This window comes from Elephantulus edwardii, unplaced genomic scaffold, assembly GCF_000299155.1.
Source record: "Elephantulus edwardii isolate Elephantulus edwardi_28Jun2011 unplaced genomic scaffold, EleEdw1.0 scaffold00093, whole genome shotgun sequence".
In the NCBI taxonomy this organism is placed as follows: Eukaryota; Metazoa; Chordata; class Mammalia; order Macroscelidea; family Macroscelididae; genus Elephantulus; species Elephantulus edwardii.
In genome coordinates this window covers 396822-410304 of record NW_006399843.1, presented here as the reverse complement: position 1 = coordinate 410304, position 13483 = coordinate 396822, and the positions used below count along the sequence as shown (strand labels likewise).

General features: G+C 39.8%; 1 protein-coding gene across 1 annotated transcript in view; it reads left to right on the top strand.

Annotated features, from left to right (window-relative positions):
• ARHGAP20 (Rho GTPase activating protein 20) overlaps window positions 1–13483 on the top strand; it is a 146022-nt gene that overhangs the window by 83045 nt on the left and 49494 nt on the right. Inside the window, exon 4 of the mRNA XM_006890859.1 lies at window positions 9136–9285. Coding sequence (XP_006890921.1) covers window positions 9136–9285 — 150 coding nt within the window. The remainder of the gene's footprint in view (window positions 1–9135; window positions 9286–13483) is intronic.

Here is a 13483-nt window from a genome sequence, read left to right as displayed (position 1 = left end):
ACAACTTTACTTGCTGACACTGAGGAGGACCTGAAGTGTCTCCTGCAGAAGCTCAACATCAAGAAAACAAAGATTCTCACTGCTGGACCAAGTGGAAGCATTTGATGAGTGGAGAAGAGGTTTCGGTTTGCTTGGCTCCACAATCAACACTCTTTGGCACCAGCAGTCAGGAAATCAAACGACAAATCTGCTTTCGGGGAGCTTTTCAGAGTGCTGAAGAGCAACGATGTCAGTCTAAGACTAAGGTGTACCTGATCCAGGCTATGGTCTTTGTAGTTACTTGCTATGTATCAGATAGAGCTATACAGTGACTAAAGATGATGGAAGAAGAATTAATGCCTTTGAGTTGTGGTGCTGGAGAAGAGTTTTGAACATAGCCATGAACTGCCAAGAGAACTAACAAGTCTGTCCTGGGGAAGGTGAAACCAAGTTTCTCCTTGGAGACAAGGATTTTGAGATTCCATCTCTTGTACTTTGGTCATGTAGCCAAGGATGGGGCCAGCTTTTGGAGAGGGATATCATGCTTGGAAGGGGCTAGGGGAAATGCAGGAGTGGAAGACCATGGATGAGCTAGATTGATACAATAACTAGGGTAATGAGGGAAAGCGTGTCAGAGATAGATTGACACAGGATAGAGCAGCATTCAGAGCTGTTGTGCATAGAGTTACTATGAGTCATGAATGACTCAATAGCACATAACAACAAAGATTCTTTTTTATAAATGTTCGAGTCCATCTTCTTGTTGTCATTGTTGGGTGCTATTGGGTTGATTACAGTTCATAACAACTCGAAGAACAACAGATCTGAACCTTGCCTATTTCTGTACCATCCATTGGTGGAGCCCATTAAGGAGTCCCATATGCTGGAGTCATAGTATTACTATGTCAGTCCATCTTGTTGAGAGGTTTCCTCTCTTTTTCTCATGTTCCACCTTTCTCAGTCTGATACCCTTCTTCAGACATTGGTTTCTCCTGATTACATGCCCCTGGTATATGAGATGAACCCTCACCATCTTCCTCTAAAGAACATGCTGACTGCACTTACTCCCAAGACAGACTAGTAGTTTGTCCTATTGACAGACCATGGGATTTTCAGTACTCTTCTCCAGCACCACAGTTCAAAGATAGCAATTATTTAGTCATTCTTATCCTTTCTCCCAACTTCTAGATGCATAGGAAGCATTTGGAAATGCCATTTAGATCAGGTGTATCTGAGTCCTTAAGCTATATCCTTGCTCTTTTGCACTTTGGAGAGATCCTTGACAGCAGAGTTCCCCATTGCAATACATCCCTTGGTTTCTTAATCAAGAAATCAAGCTGCTGCTATGCATGTTGATTGTGAAACCAAGGAAAATTAAATCCTTGGAAACTTGAACCTCTTCCTTTTTCTATCTTGATATTCCCTGTTAGTTCTGTGGTGAGAACTTTTATTTTCTTAAGGTTGAAATTAATCCATGTAATAGGCTACTGTCTTTGAACTTCTGCAACAAGTGCTTCAAATTTTCTTCACTTTCTCTAAGCAGAGTTGTGTTGTTTACATAATGCAGGTTGTTGATGAGTCTTCCTCTGATTCTGATGCCACATTCTTCTTAATGCAGTCCAGCTTCTGAATAGTTGCTCAGCATACAGATTGGATGTGCATGGAGAAAAGATACAACTTTGTTGCACACCTTTCCCAATTTTTAGTGTTCCCTTACTCTGTTCAGATAGCTGCTGCTTGGTGTAGCTATAGGTTTTGCATTCCCTTTCTTCTCAGAGTTATCTATCATTTGCTATGATCCATACAGTCAAATACCTTTTTAAAAAATTTTTCTACTAGTTTATTTACAAAATTTGAATACATTTTTTTCAAGAACAAGTTCTTTCAATTTCCCTCATTCCACCCCCCCCAAACAAATTGTACAACCCCATGATGAATCTCCCCTGCCCCCTACACATCCTCATCCCTCTGCTTCCAGCCTCTCCCACCCCTTTTGGGTCCTTATACTCATTCTACAATAATGGTTTTATACAATATTTATCCTTGTGGGACTGAGTTAGTTCATTCAGCATAATGCTCTCCAGTCTCTCCCAAGTTGGGTAATAATTTACAAAATCATTGCTCCTGCATGCTGCATAGTATTCCATTGTGCGAATGTGCCATAATTTCTCAATCCATTCTTTTATGGGTGGAGATTTGGGCTGTTTCCATGTTCTTGCGATGGCAAATAATGCTGCTATGAACATTGGTGTTCAAATCTCCGTTTGTGCCTCAGTTCTCATTTTCTCAGGGTATATTCCAAGTAGTGGAATAGCTAGGTCATGTGGAATTTCTATTCAGTTTTTTAAGGAAGCCCCAAATTACTTTCCAGAATGGTTGTACCATTTTACAATCCCACCAATAATGTATAAGAGTTCCTTTCTCACCACATCCTCTCCAACATTTATTACTTGCTGCCCTATTAAACTTTGCCACTGTTACCTCATTGTGGTTTTTATTTGAATCTCTCTTATTGCCAGTGATTTGGAGCATTTCATCATGTGTCTGTTTGCCATTGAATATCTTCCTTTGTGAAAAGTCTTTCCATGGCTTTTGTCCATTTTATAATTGGGTTATCAGTCTTTTTCTTGTGGAGGCCCAGGAATATTCTATAAACCTTTGTTATAAGACTCTTGTCTGAGATGGTATTACCTTTTCATAATCAATAAAACAGAAGTTTATCTAAAGTATGTTTTGTTGCCGTAGAGTTGAAACTAACTCATAGCTGTGACCCTCCAGTGGGTTTTTAGAGACTGTAAATTGCATAGGAGGAGATTACTCATCTTTTTCCCCTACAGTGGATTTGATCCACTTGCTTTTGCATTGGTAGTGCAACTCCTTGTCATTAGACCATTAGAATGAGTTCTCTTTAAAGTACTTAGATGGGAATGAATAACTTTTCCATTATTCACACTAAAACAAATCCAAAACCACCACAGTCAGGTTCATTCCTACTCATAATAAATATGCATAATAAATCTATAGATAGGACAGAGAGGAGGCTTCTCAGCAGGGTTTTTAAGCCTGTAATCGTAGAAGCAAACTACCATGTCTGTCTCTTGCATAGTGTCTCTTGAGTTTGAGCAGCCAGCCTTCTGGTTAGCAGCCAGGCATGTAAACATCGCATCATCAGGGCTTGGCATTAACAGCCATAGAACCCCTGTTTTGAATTTACTAAAAGAAAATGACTGTACTTAGAGATTATTTTATTCCAAGCTGGTACATTAGAAGCTCCCGTTTGGTATCTTAACAGAGAGGAACTAGTACTAGAAAATATGTGAACACTATCAAGTAATACACTTTTGATTCCAGAAGATGATGTATTTTTGGTTTTATATGACCAAAACTGTGGCGAGAGGAGGCCCTGGTGATGCAATGTTAAGCACTCTCTGCTGACAGGTTAGTGGGTAGAACCTGCTATCTGCTCCATGGTGAGTAGCAAGAAGGTCTGCTTCTGTGAACGGTGTACAGCCTTGAAAACCCTGGGTGGCAGTTCTAGTCTGTCCTTCAGGATCAGTGTGTTAGAATTGACTCAAAAGCAATGGGTTAAATCATTGCTGCCTAGAAATAAAGTTATGTCGTTGAGTCAGTCAGTCTCATAAAAATGGAAAGATTATTATCAGGAGCATGAAAAAATACATACATTCAGAAGCCATTCTGTAATGCGGCCTATTTACATTACACATAAATTCCATACTATCTGAAGAATAAAATAGGAGGCCTCACATTACATGATCTCAAAAGTGTCTGTATAAGGGTAGTTAGTCATAACAACCTGGTGTTAATACAACAAACATATAGACCAGTTTGAAGGCCGGAGTGGCATCCACTTCCTAAACTGCATGCCTTTGGAAACCCTATAAACTTTGGTAAATGACGATAGTTATAGAAAGGCATTAGGCCTTTTGTTCATAGGGTCGCTATGAGTTGTGCTCAACTTGACAGTAATCAACAACAGTAATAGACCAGTAGACAGTGTTGAGAACCCAAATCCAAATTCATATACTGAGGTGGAGGACTGAGAGCACTTGCTACAAGAGAGCAAGGACTACAGTCCTCAGTAGGGATTATACCTCAACATCAAGAAAACAATCTTTACCACAGGGCAAATAGGCAACATAATGGTAAATGGAGAAAGGATAGAATTTGTCAATGATTTCACCTTACTTAGATTAAATATCATGTGAAAGACAAAGCTGCACCTGCTCCAAGTCATGGTCTTTTCAATTACTTGCCAAGCTTCTGAGAGATTGATAAGGAATAAAGATGACAGAAGAAGAACCAACCAATGCCTTTGAGTTGTGGTGCTGTAGAAGAGCTCTAAATAGCCCACCGACAACCAGGAGAACAAACAGATGTCTTGTTTGGATGCTCCTTAGTGAAACTTCATCTCACATAGTTTGGGCATGTTGTTGAAAGAGGGAAATTCTTGAAGAAAGACATCATGCTTGGAAAAGTGGAGGTTGAGCAGAGAAGGAGAGGACCCTAACTAAGACGGATTGACACAGTGACTGTAGCATCTATACTGTGGCAGAGATGATGAGGATGGCACAGGATGGGCCAGGGCTCTGATCTGATGTTCATGGGGTTGTTAGAAGTCGTATTCGACTTAATGGCACCTAACAGTGGCAACAGCAATAAGAGCAGCTGATCTTTGACAAAGACCCAACATCTATTAAATAAGGAAAATATTTTGTCTTTAACAACTGATGTTGGCAGAACTGGAGATCAGTCTGTAGAAAAATGAGACAAAACCCATACTACACACCTAATAGAAAAACTGACTCAAAATTCGTTGAACACCTGTATAAAATCTAAAACAAAGAGATCATGGAAGAGAAAATAGATAAGGCTAGGGACTATTTCTATATATAGCATAAATAGACTATTAGACATAAACAGTATACAGACAGCAGGAAATAACCTAGATAGATGATACTTGTTAAAAATTAAACATGTACATCAAAAGAATTCACCAATGGAGTGAAAAAGACCTCTGGATTGGGGAAAACGTTTGGGTATGACAGGTCCAATTCAAGTTTAATCTGTAAAATGTATTTAAAAACTCAACGCTTCAAGAACAAAAAGACAAATGGTCCAATTTAAAAATGAGCGAAGGATAGGAATAGATATTTCAATGAAGAAGATATTCAGGTAACTGAGAAACAAATGAAGAACTGTTGGGATCATTAGCCATTGTTGTTGCTGTTCTTAGGTGCCATCAAGTTGACTATAGCAACTCTGTGAACAGTGGATCTCAGCCTGCCTCTATTGTTTGGCATCCGCATCATCTCTGATGTACCAGGGCCATTGTTACAGTCACGGTGTCAGTCCATCTTGTTGAGAGTCTTCCTCCCTTTCACTGTCCCTCCACCTTTCCAAGAATGATATCATTAAGCAACAAATGGCCCCTCTCACAACATACCCACAGTATGTGAGGTGAAGTTTTCACCATCCTTGCCTCAAAGGAGCGCCCTGGTTGTGCCTCCAAGGAGCACCCACGTTGCCAAGTTTCACCATCCTTGCCTCCAAGGAGCACCCTGGTTACAGGTCCTTTGGCAATTCTTGTGGTATCGGTACTCTTCTTCATCACCACAACTCAAAGGCATCAGTTCATCTTCTGTCATCTATAGTCATTGTCCAACTTTCACATACACAGTAATTGAAAATACCATGGCTTTAGTCAGGCTGACCTTAGTCTTTAAGCTTAAATCATTGCTTCTTCACATTTTGGAGAGGCCCTTGGCAGCACGTGTTTCCAATGTAGCACGTCTTTTGAGAAATCTTGACTGTTGGTACCAAGGGTATTGATTGTGCATCCAAGCCGAAGAAATCTTCAACAATTTCAGTCATTTCTCCATCTATCATAATGTTGCCTGTTGGCTCAACGGTCATAATTTTTGTCATCTTGATAGTGAGATGTAATCCGTACTGAAGGATTGCTGTTGTCTTGAATCTACTGAAGCAATTGTTTCAAGACCTCCTAAGTTACAGCATGCAAGGTTGTATCCTTTGCTTAAAACAGGTAACTGATGAGTCTTCCTCCAGTCTTGATGCTGTGTTTTTCTCCATTGAGTTCAACTTCTCAAATTATTTGCTCAGCATACCATTTGATTAGGTGTGGGGAAATGATACCTCCCTGATGGACACACCTTTCTTGTTTTTAAACCCTTGTTCTCTTCAGATCGTAGGTATAGGTGCTGCATGAGCACACTTAGGTGTTCTGATATTCCCGTTCTCCTCAGTGGTACCCATAATTTGTTATGATCCACACAGTCAAATGCCTTTGCATAGTCAACAAGTAGACATCCTTCTAGTATTTTCTACTTTCAACCAAGATCCATATGACATAGCAGTGATATCTCTGGTGCCATAACCTCTTTTAAATCCAGCTTGAACAACTGACAATTCCTTCTTCTAGCCGTTTTGAGTTATTTTCTACAGTATTTTGCTTTCATGTGATATTAATGATATTTTTCAATAATACCACGTTTTATTGGATTACCTTTTTTTGGAATGAGAAATAGATATGGCTTTCATCCAATCAGTTGGCCATGCAGCTGATTTCTAAATCTCTTGGCATAGCCTGATGAGCATATCCAGCTCTCTGTTTGTCGAAACATATCAGCTGATATCCCATCATATCCAATTCAGTGGGCTCAAGAGTGTCAGAGATGATGAGGATGGCTCAGGACAGGACAGGGTTCAAGTCTCTTGCTCATAGGGTTGCTGTGAGTTGTGCTTGACACTGGTCGGCACTTGATAACTACAAAACTATTGACTGCTTCGACTGGGATCGCAGCAGAGGGTTCCAGAGAGAGAAGGGGAGAAAAATGTTGAATAAAATACCACATTAATAGACACATGGAAGTGTACACACAAACAAAACACAGACTTAACAATCTTGACAGAAACTGAAGGATCCCCCAATACTGCATCCCTGTGATACCCTACTGGCCTGAAACTGAAGCTGTTCTGGGATACCTCCTTTCAGACATGCTCTTGAAGTAAACAGTCACACACAAGAAGAAGATGTTCTTTAGAACAATCAATTATATGAGATCAAAAGGACATTTGTCCAGAAGCAAAGATGAAACAGAAAGGGGTAAAAAATCCAAAGGAAAAGAAACTAAAGTATAAATAGAGAGCATGCTGACGTGTCATCCACCAGTGAAGCCAATGTCTTGGGACACTTTGTGTACATACTGTCATAAGGGAAACAAATTTGCCAGGTAAACTTTGTCCGAAGCACAATAAAAATGAAAAATAAAAATTTTAGTGTGCCCTTCTGGGAAACATAAATGAAGTTTTTTAATCTAGATTATTCTTTAGTAATACTTCCTGCAAAATCCTTTTTAATATCACAAATCCCATTGAAGTTGTAGTTTTAAATGTCCAATGAATCAGAGGAGTTTTAGGGATATTTCTGTACTTGATGTTTTTTATTTCATTTCTGTGAACATGTGTCATGTTTCCACAAATGGTCCTGAATTATAGGAAGCACCCAAGATCCCCTAGGCATTTTCTTTATCTTGAAACTTTAAAGTCTCAAGTCCAACATGAGAATTATTCAGGTCAAAAGATTTGGTGGTTTCATTATCAAAGGTCTAAGGGGGCTAAGATAGAAATTGTCAAAAAAAGCAATTTCACTGCTAACTTAAAGTACATTCACTTTCTGGGTCCCCAGAGATGAAAATGTGTGTCAGCTCAACTTAAATATATTTTCTGGCCTCATTTTTTTCCCCTCTTTTCATTTCTAGCTTTAGATTCTGTTAAGTGCCGCTGATTGAAGTATGACTCATAGCAACCCTATGAAGAGCAGATCTGACCCCTGTCCCGTCCTGTACCATTCTCATCATTTCTTACACAGTTAAGCCACAGACACTGTTTCGCTCCATCTCCTTGAGGATCTTCCTTTTCTTTCAATCCACCTTTCCAAGCAGGATGTTTTTTTTTCCCAAGGAATAGCTTTTCTTAGCAACATGCCCAATGTATGTGAGACGAAGTTTCGCCATCCCTCCGTCCAAGGAGTACTCTGGTTGCACTTTTTCCAAGACATATCTTTTGTTCTTTTGGCGTTCCACAGGATAGTCTCTCTTCTCCAGCATCACAACCCAAAAACATCAGTTCTTCGGTTGTCCTTACTCATTGTCCAACTTCCAGTTGCATAGCAAGTGATTGGGAAAACCATGCCTGAATCAGGCACAAACAACTTAGTCTTCAAACTTTCAGCCAAAAGACAAGATAAAATGGGAGGAAAAAAATCTTTGGACAGGAGGTTTCCATGGGAGAAGGATGGGCAGTCACCTCTCATGGGATTTTATTGTTACATACCATTGTTCCGTTACAATGTAATCAACTTACAGCTGATTTCCAGTGGTTTTCAGAGGCAGTTATTCATTTGGGAAGAGATTTCCCATCCTTCTTCTGTGGAGCAGCTGGTGGATTCAAACCCCATTCCTTTTAGTTGACAGTACAACGTCTTACCACTGTATCACTCATGAAATTCACAGCCTCTGAAAACCACTGGAGGATTGCCTGTTAGTTTATTACAACTCAAGATGATAAGAGAGGGATTTCTTAAAGGGTAAAAAAATCTTGCGAACAGTTGTAAATGTATTCTTAATCCCACTAATTAATTCCAGATTGTATTTTCTAGTCCATCTCTTTTCAAAGAAAAAAATTTTATAAATCGTTTAATAATTATATATTTTAAACTTTTATTTTAAACCTACTCAAGTATTTTTGAGAGCAAACAATTATAATAAATTAATTTTCTGTGAAATCTGTAAACTCCGAGTTAATTTTCAGTCTAATTGCAGTGCTCAACATTTAGAAAAATAGCCAGTTTATGGTTCATTGCTGTCATAAATGCAAATGTAAGGGCTAATTCACTAAATGTTTTCAGGGCCACCTTGGTCCAAGGCTGATTTAGCAAAGATGTTAAAACTCTGTTACGATTTACTTTTGCCTAACACTGAAGATAAAACAATGAGTAGACATTCTTTGTGTTTGATTAATGAAAATGTTCCTTCTGTCTGTCACAAGCACAAAAGTTCCCAAAGTGCTTAAGAGACAAAATAGCAAGAGGTCTTGTTTGTTTTCTTATCTTTCTAGGTATAACAACAACTTTAAGATTAAAAACAAAGTCAAGTTAAGTGACATGTGGACAGCAGGCTGTGTGGATGAAGTGGGAGAAGGGAACACCAGTGCCATGAAATCCTTTGTCTTGGGCTGGCCCACAGTTAACTTTGTTGCCACTTTCTGGTAAGCACCCGTCTTTTCCTATGATTACATGAGCTAGATACTCTGCAAAAATGGGATCAATTGTGTTATTGCTAAGACAGAAAGGGGGAAAAATGAATCCAATGTTCCCTTAATTTTTTTTAAAGGACAGAATTTGGTTTGGATTGTGTACAGTCATCTTTAAACACATATCCCCAGTAAAGACACTTGTATTCCTTAAGAGCTTTTCATTTATGGAGCCTTTTATCTTGTCTTGATTTGTTGATTATTTTAAAAGTGTTGTGCTTGCATCCCAGGGGAATGGAACCTGGGGACATAGGGAAGGAGACTAGAAATGGTGAGGTTCCTCCCACATCCTCTTCTCTCTGCCCGGGTATTTGATTTACATACTGAGCTTTCCAGTCTTTTTAAGCTGATGAAATAGACCCATCACTGAAGCACATTTGGTAAAATAGTCCAAGTAAGTTGGAAAAAATGAATTTATACTCCAGAATTTTCTAAAGAAATAGTTTTTCGTTTTAGAAATAAAATTTATACCTGTATCCATTTCTTCTTTGGTATTTTGGGACATGAACTTGATTTGGTCTTTGTTTTCCTGTTTCCTAAAATTCAGCCTTGTCATTTAATCAAGATGCCTTTTGTTGTCTTAAATAGCCAGGCCACACTTGAACATGTGCAGATGCAGGCTTTGGAGAAGGGGTGGCAAGGCAGCATAGTAGAATCAATGGTTTATTCTCAGTGACCCAGCCCACCCTGCTGGAAGACCCCAGTCAGCAACTGCTATGAGGCAGTAAAAGCCCTCAGTGTGGAAGTTTAGGGGTGCAGTGGAAGGGTACACTTCCTGGGTTGAGGAGAATCTCCATATGTTAATTAGGGTGTCCTGGGAACAGCAGAAGCCTTGTTTCAAGACCACATCTCTTCACTTGTATGTATCCTTTGGGATTATAAATAAATGAGTAGTAAGGAGTTGTAGTGTGTAATGTGTTAGGCTACTAACCCAGAGATCAGAAGCTCAAGTCCACCAGCCACTGCTTGGGAGAAAAATGGTTAAGTCTCTTCTCAAAGATTTACCACGTTGGAAACTGCATGGAGAGTCTCAGTGAGTCAAAATCGAGCCCACCACAGTGGGTATCTTAACATCTACAGCACAGCTCTACAGTCGATCTCTCTGGACAAGACAGCAGAGCGTGGAACAGGAGTGGGGTCAACTCGGTGGCTGTGGATTTGGGTGGGCAGGTGTGAGTTGTTCTAACAAATCAAATCCTTCCTGAGACAGTGAGTCAATGGAAAGGCTGGTGTTTGCCTGTTTGACAGTCTGTTGGTATAGCCTGAAGGAGTTAAGCTGCTAAACCAAAGGTTGTACCTCTGGCAGGTTAGATCACCCAGTGGCTCAGTGGAATCCTCCTGTGTGTGATTTACAGGAGGGTCAGCTGGGAGTAGGTGGTTCCAATTCAGCTGCAGCGAGTCAAAGAGAAAGACGCGAGACCTCATGAATGAACAGCTAGCTTTACCTTTACGAGCTCTGGGTGGGAAAGGTCAGAGAATAAACGTCACACAAGTAGCTGGTGTCAGGCTAAGAAATGCAAAGGGGAAGTTATCTTTACATTTTGGGACTCTGTTTAATCTTATGTCTATAATTTATACAGATACCTGTAGAGATGTGACATTCAAAAGAAAATTTATGATTCAAAGACAGGAAAAATTGTTTCCCTTGACTCATTCCTATGCAGAAATGCAGTTGGAAAATATATAGATGAGAGTATTTGTCTTTTCCCTCTAAAAATGTTTGGTTGGCTAGGGTCAACTCAGGGTAATTGTGATGGGCATTGTCCCAAGCCCAGGTTTTTTTCTGTTGCAAAGAGTTGCTATTTGTTGCATGCACTCAGTGCTTTTGTTTCTGCTCTGCAGCTTCTTACTACCATCCGACTCCTCCTCGGTTCTTAGCTTAATGCCATTTACCAGAGTTTTGTGTTTGTTTTTTTTTTTAAGACTTTTAATAAAGAGAATTATGATGGCTTAGTGGTAAAGAGCTTCACTGAATCCCAAAGGCACACAGTTCAAATCCGCAGCTCACTGCCTCTAGAAACCTGCTGGTGGTCAGCTATGAATAGGTTTCAGATCAACAACAATGAGTTGAAACCAGCTTGTCAATGATTTGGGTTGAAGCAAGAAAGAGCACTGGAAATGCTCTTATTCTCTGATGCCTCTAATCAGAATTTACTGTCAGTGTATGTGAGGAATTTCTAGCGGATTCTGGCTGAGGCAAGAGCAAACAAGAGATAGGAGCTTTTTTTTGTACATTGACAAGCAAGTAAATGAGTGCATCTAAAAAAAATGTTTTTGATGGCCACAAGGAATATCCTATCTCTACCACAGCACACATAGTGAGTCACAAACCTTAGGATATCTTCTTTCCTAGATGAATAGTCACAATACCTTAAGTGCCTAATATAAATCTTAAGCCACAAGCTCAGATAGATAGGAAAAGTTCATTTACTGATTTAATTAAAACCCAACTTAAGAACCCTCTCTCACCAGGCTGTTGGAAATTTCTTCTTTGATGTAGGAAATTTCTTCTTTGATGAGAAATTTTTTGTTTCTCAGGGCAGAATTTAGTGTGCTGGAAAACTTTTTTTGTTGCTTCCAGAAGAGCTGAAAGGTTTCCGACTTTGAGGCTGTTGTGCCTGTTGTGGTTACTTGGCTGACGTTACCTTTCCCCATATCAGAGTTGCTCCTTTATGTGAAAATTGTCTGAGTCTGTGCTGCATGTTGTTGTTGTTGTTATGTGCTGTCGAGACGCCTGCAATTCATAGCGACCCTATATACAACTGCCCTAAACTCTGCTCTGTCCTGTGCCAATCGCACTGCCTCTGACACACCCATCCTGATTACCCCAGTCACTGAATCAATCCACCTCATAGAGAGCCTTCCCGCTGCACGTAGAGGCAGATATTTGTGCTCTGGTGCGGGACACTCAGCCTTCCTCCCTCACTGGTGCTCACAGCAATTCCCTCTTGGTTCTTTTACTTCCTTAGGGCACCTCAGATCAGTGACCTGTGGTCCTCACTCCATCTCAGAGCTCACAAGCCTTCATCCTCTCCCAAAGTTGAGGGCATCCTCTGATCCTACCTTGCCTTTTTTCCTTTGCCTAAGACTCACTGCTTCCTCCTTTCATTTTACTTATTTCTTAATGGGCCTAGGTGTTTCTGAGATTCTGAGAAGATAACTTTTGGCTTTGGAGTACTTCTAGTTTTAGTTATATAAAAAATGTCTGAGGTTAAGAATCACTAAGGAAAAGAGCAGCCCTGGATCCTGGCATAAAGCAGGGGAAATCACAAGATGCTCCATACACAAATCAATCTGCGTCAATTAACCTGACATACTTTATAATTTGTTTCTTTTTCAAAGTAATATGCACTGTATATTCAAACAATAGACCCTTACACAGCAGTGAGAATGATCTAAAACTGCGTGCAGTGATAGGGATAAATATTACAAACATAACATTGAGTGAAAGAAACCAGACGCAAAACAGTACGAAATGTAATGGTGACATTTATATAAAGTACTCAAACAAGAAGGGGTGGAAAAACCACAAAAGAAACAACTTCTATTCTAACTTATTTGAAGTTAGTATCCTGTTTGTGAAATTTCTCTGTGTCACTGCATGTAATTTTAGATCTTTCATTCTCATTGCTGTGGAGAGTTCCATTGTTTGAATCCTGAAGAGGATGCCTTCCAAGGTGCTGTTTTATTTCATTACGTGGGTACTGGTTACACAAGTATGTTTAATTTGCTAAAATTCTTTGGGTTGTACACTTAAGCCTTGTGCCATTTTCTGTATATATCTTACTCCTCAGGGAAAAAAGTTTTAAAATACTGTTATTGTTGTTGTTGTCGTTGTTATGTGTCTTCGAGTCACCTGTGACCCATAGCGACCCTACTCACAGCAGCTCTGAAGCCTGCCCTGTCTTGAGCCAGTCTCACTGTTACTGTATTGCCCCAGTTACTTTATCAAGCCATCTCATATGGAGTCTTCCTCTCCTGTGCTGTTGCTCCATCATTCCAAGCATGATGTCCTTCTCCAAGGATGGGTCCCTCCTGGCCACATGCCAAAGTATGTGAGATGGAGCTTTAAAACTCTAACCTCTGAGGAGAAACTTGGTTTCACCTTCTCTAGGACAGACTTACTTGCTTTTCTTGGTATTTTAAATTTTCA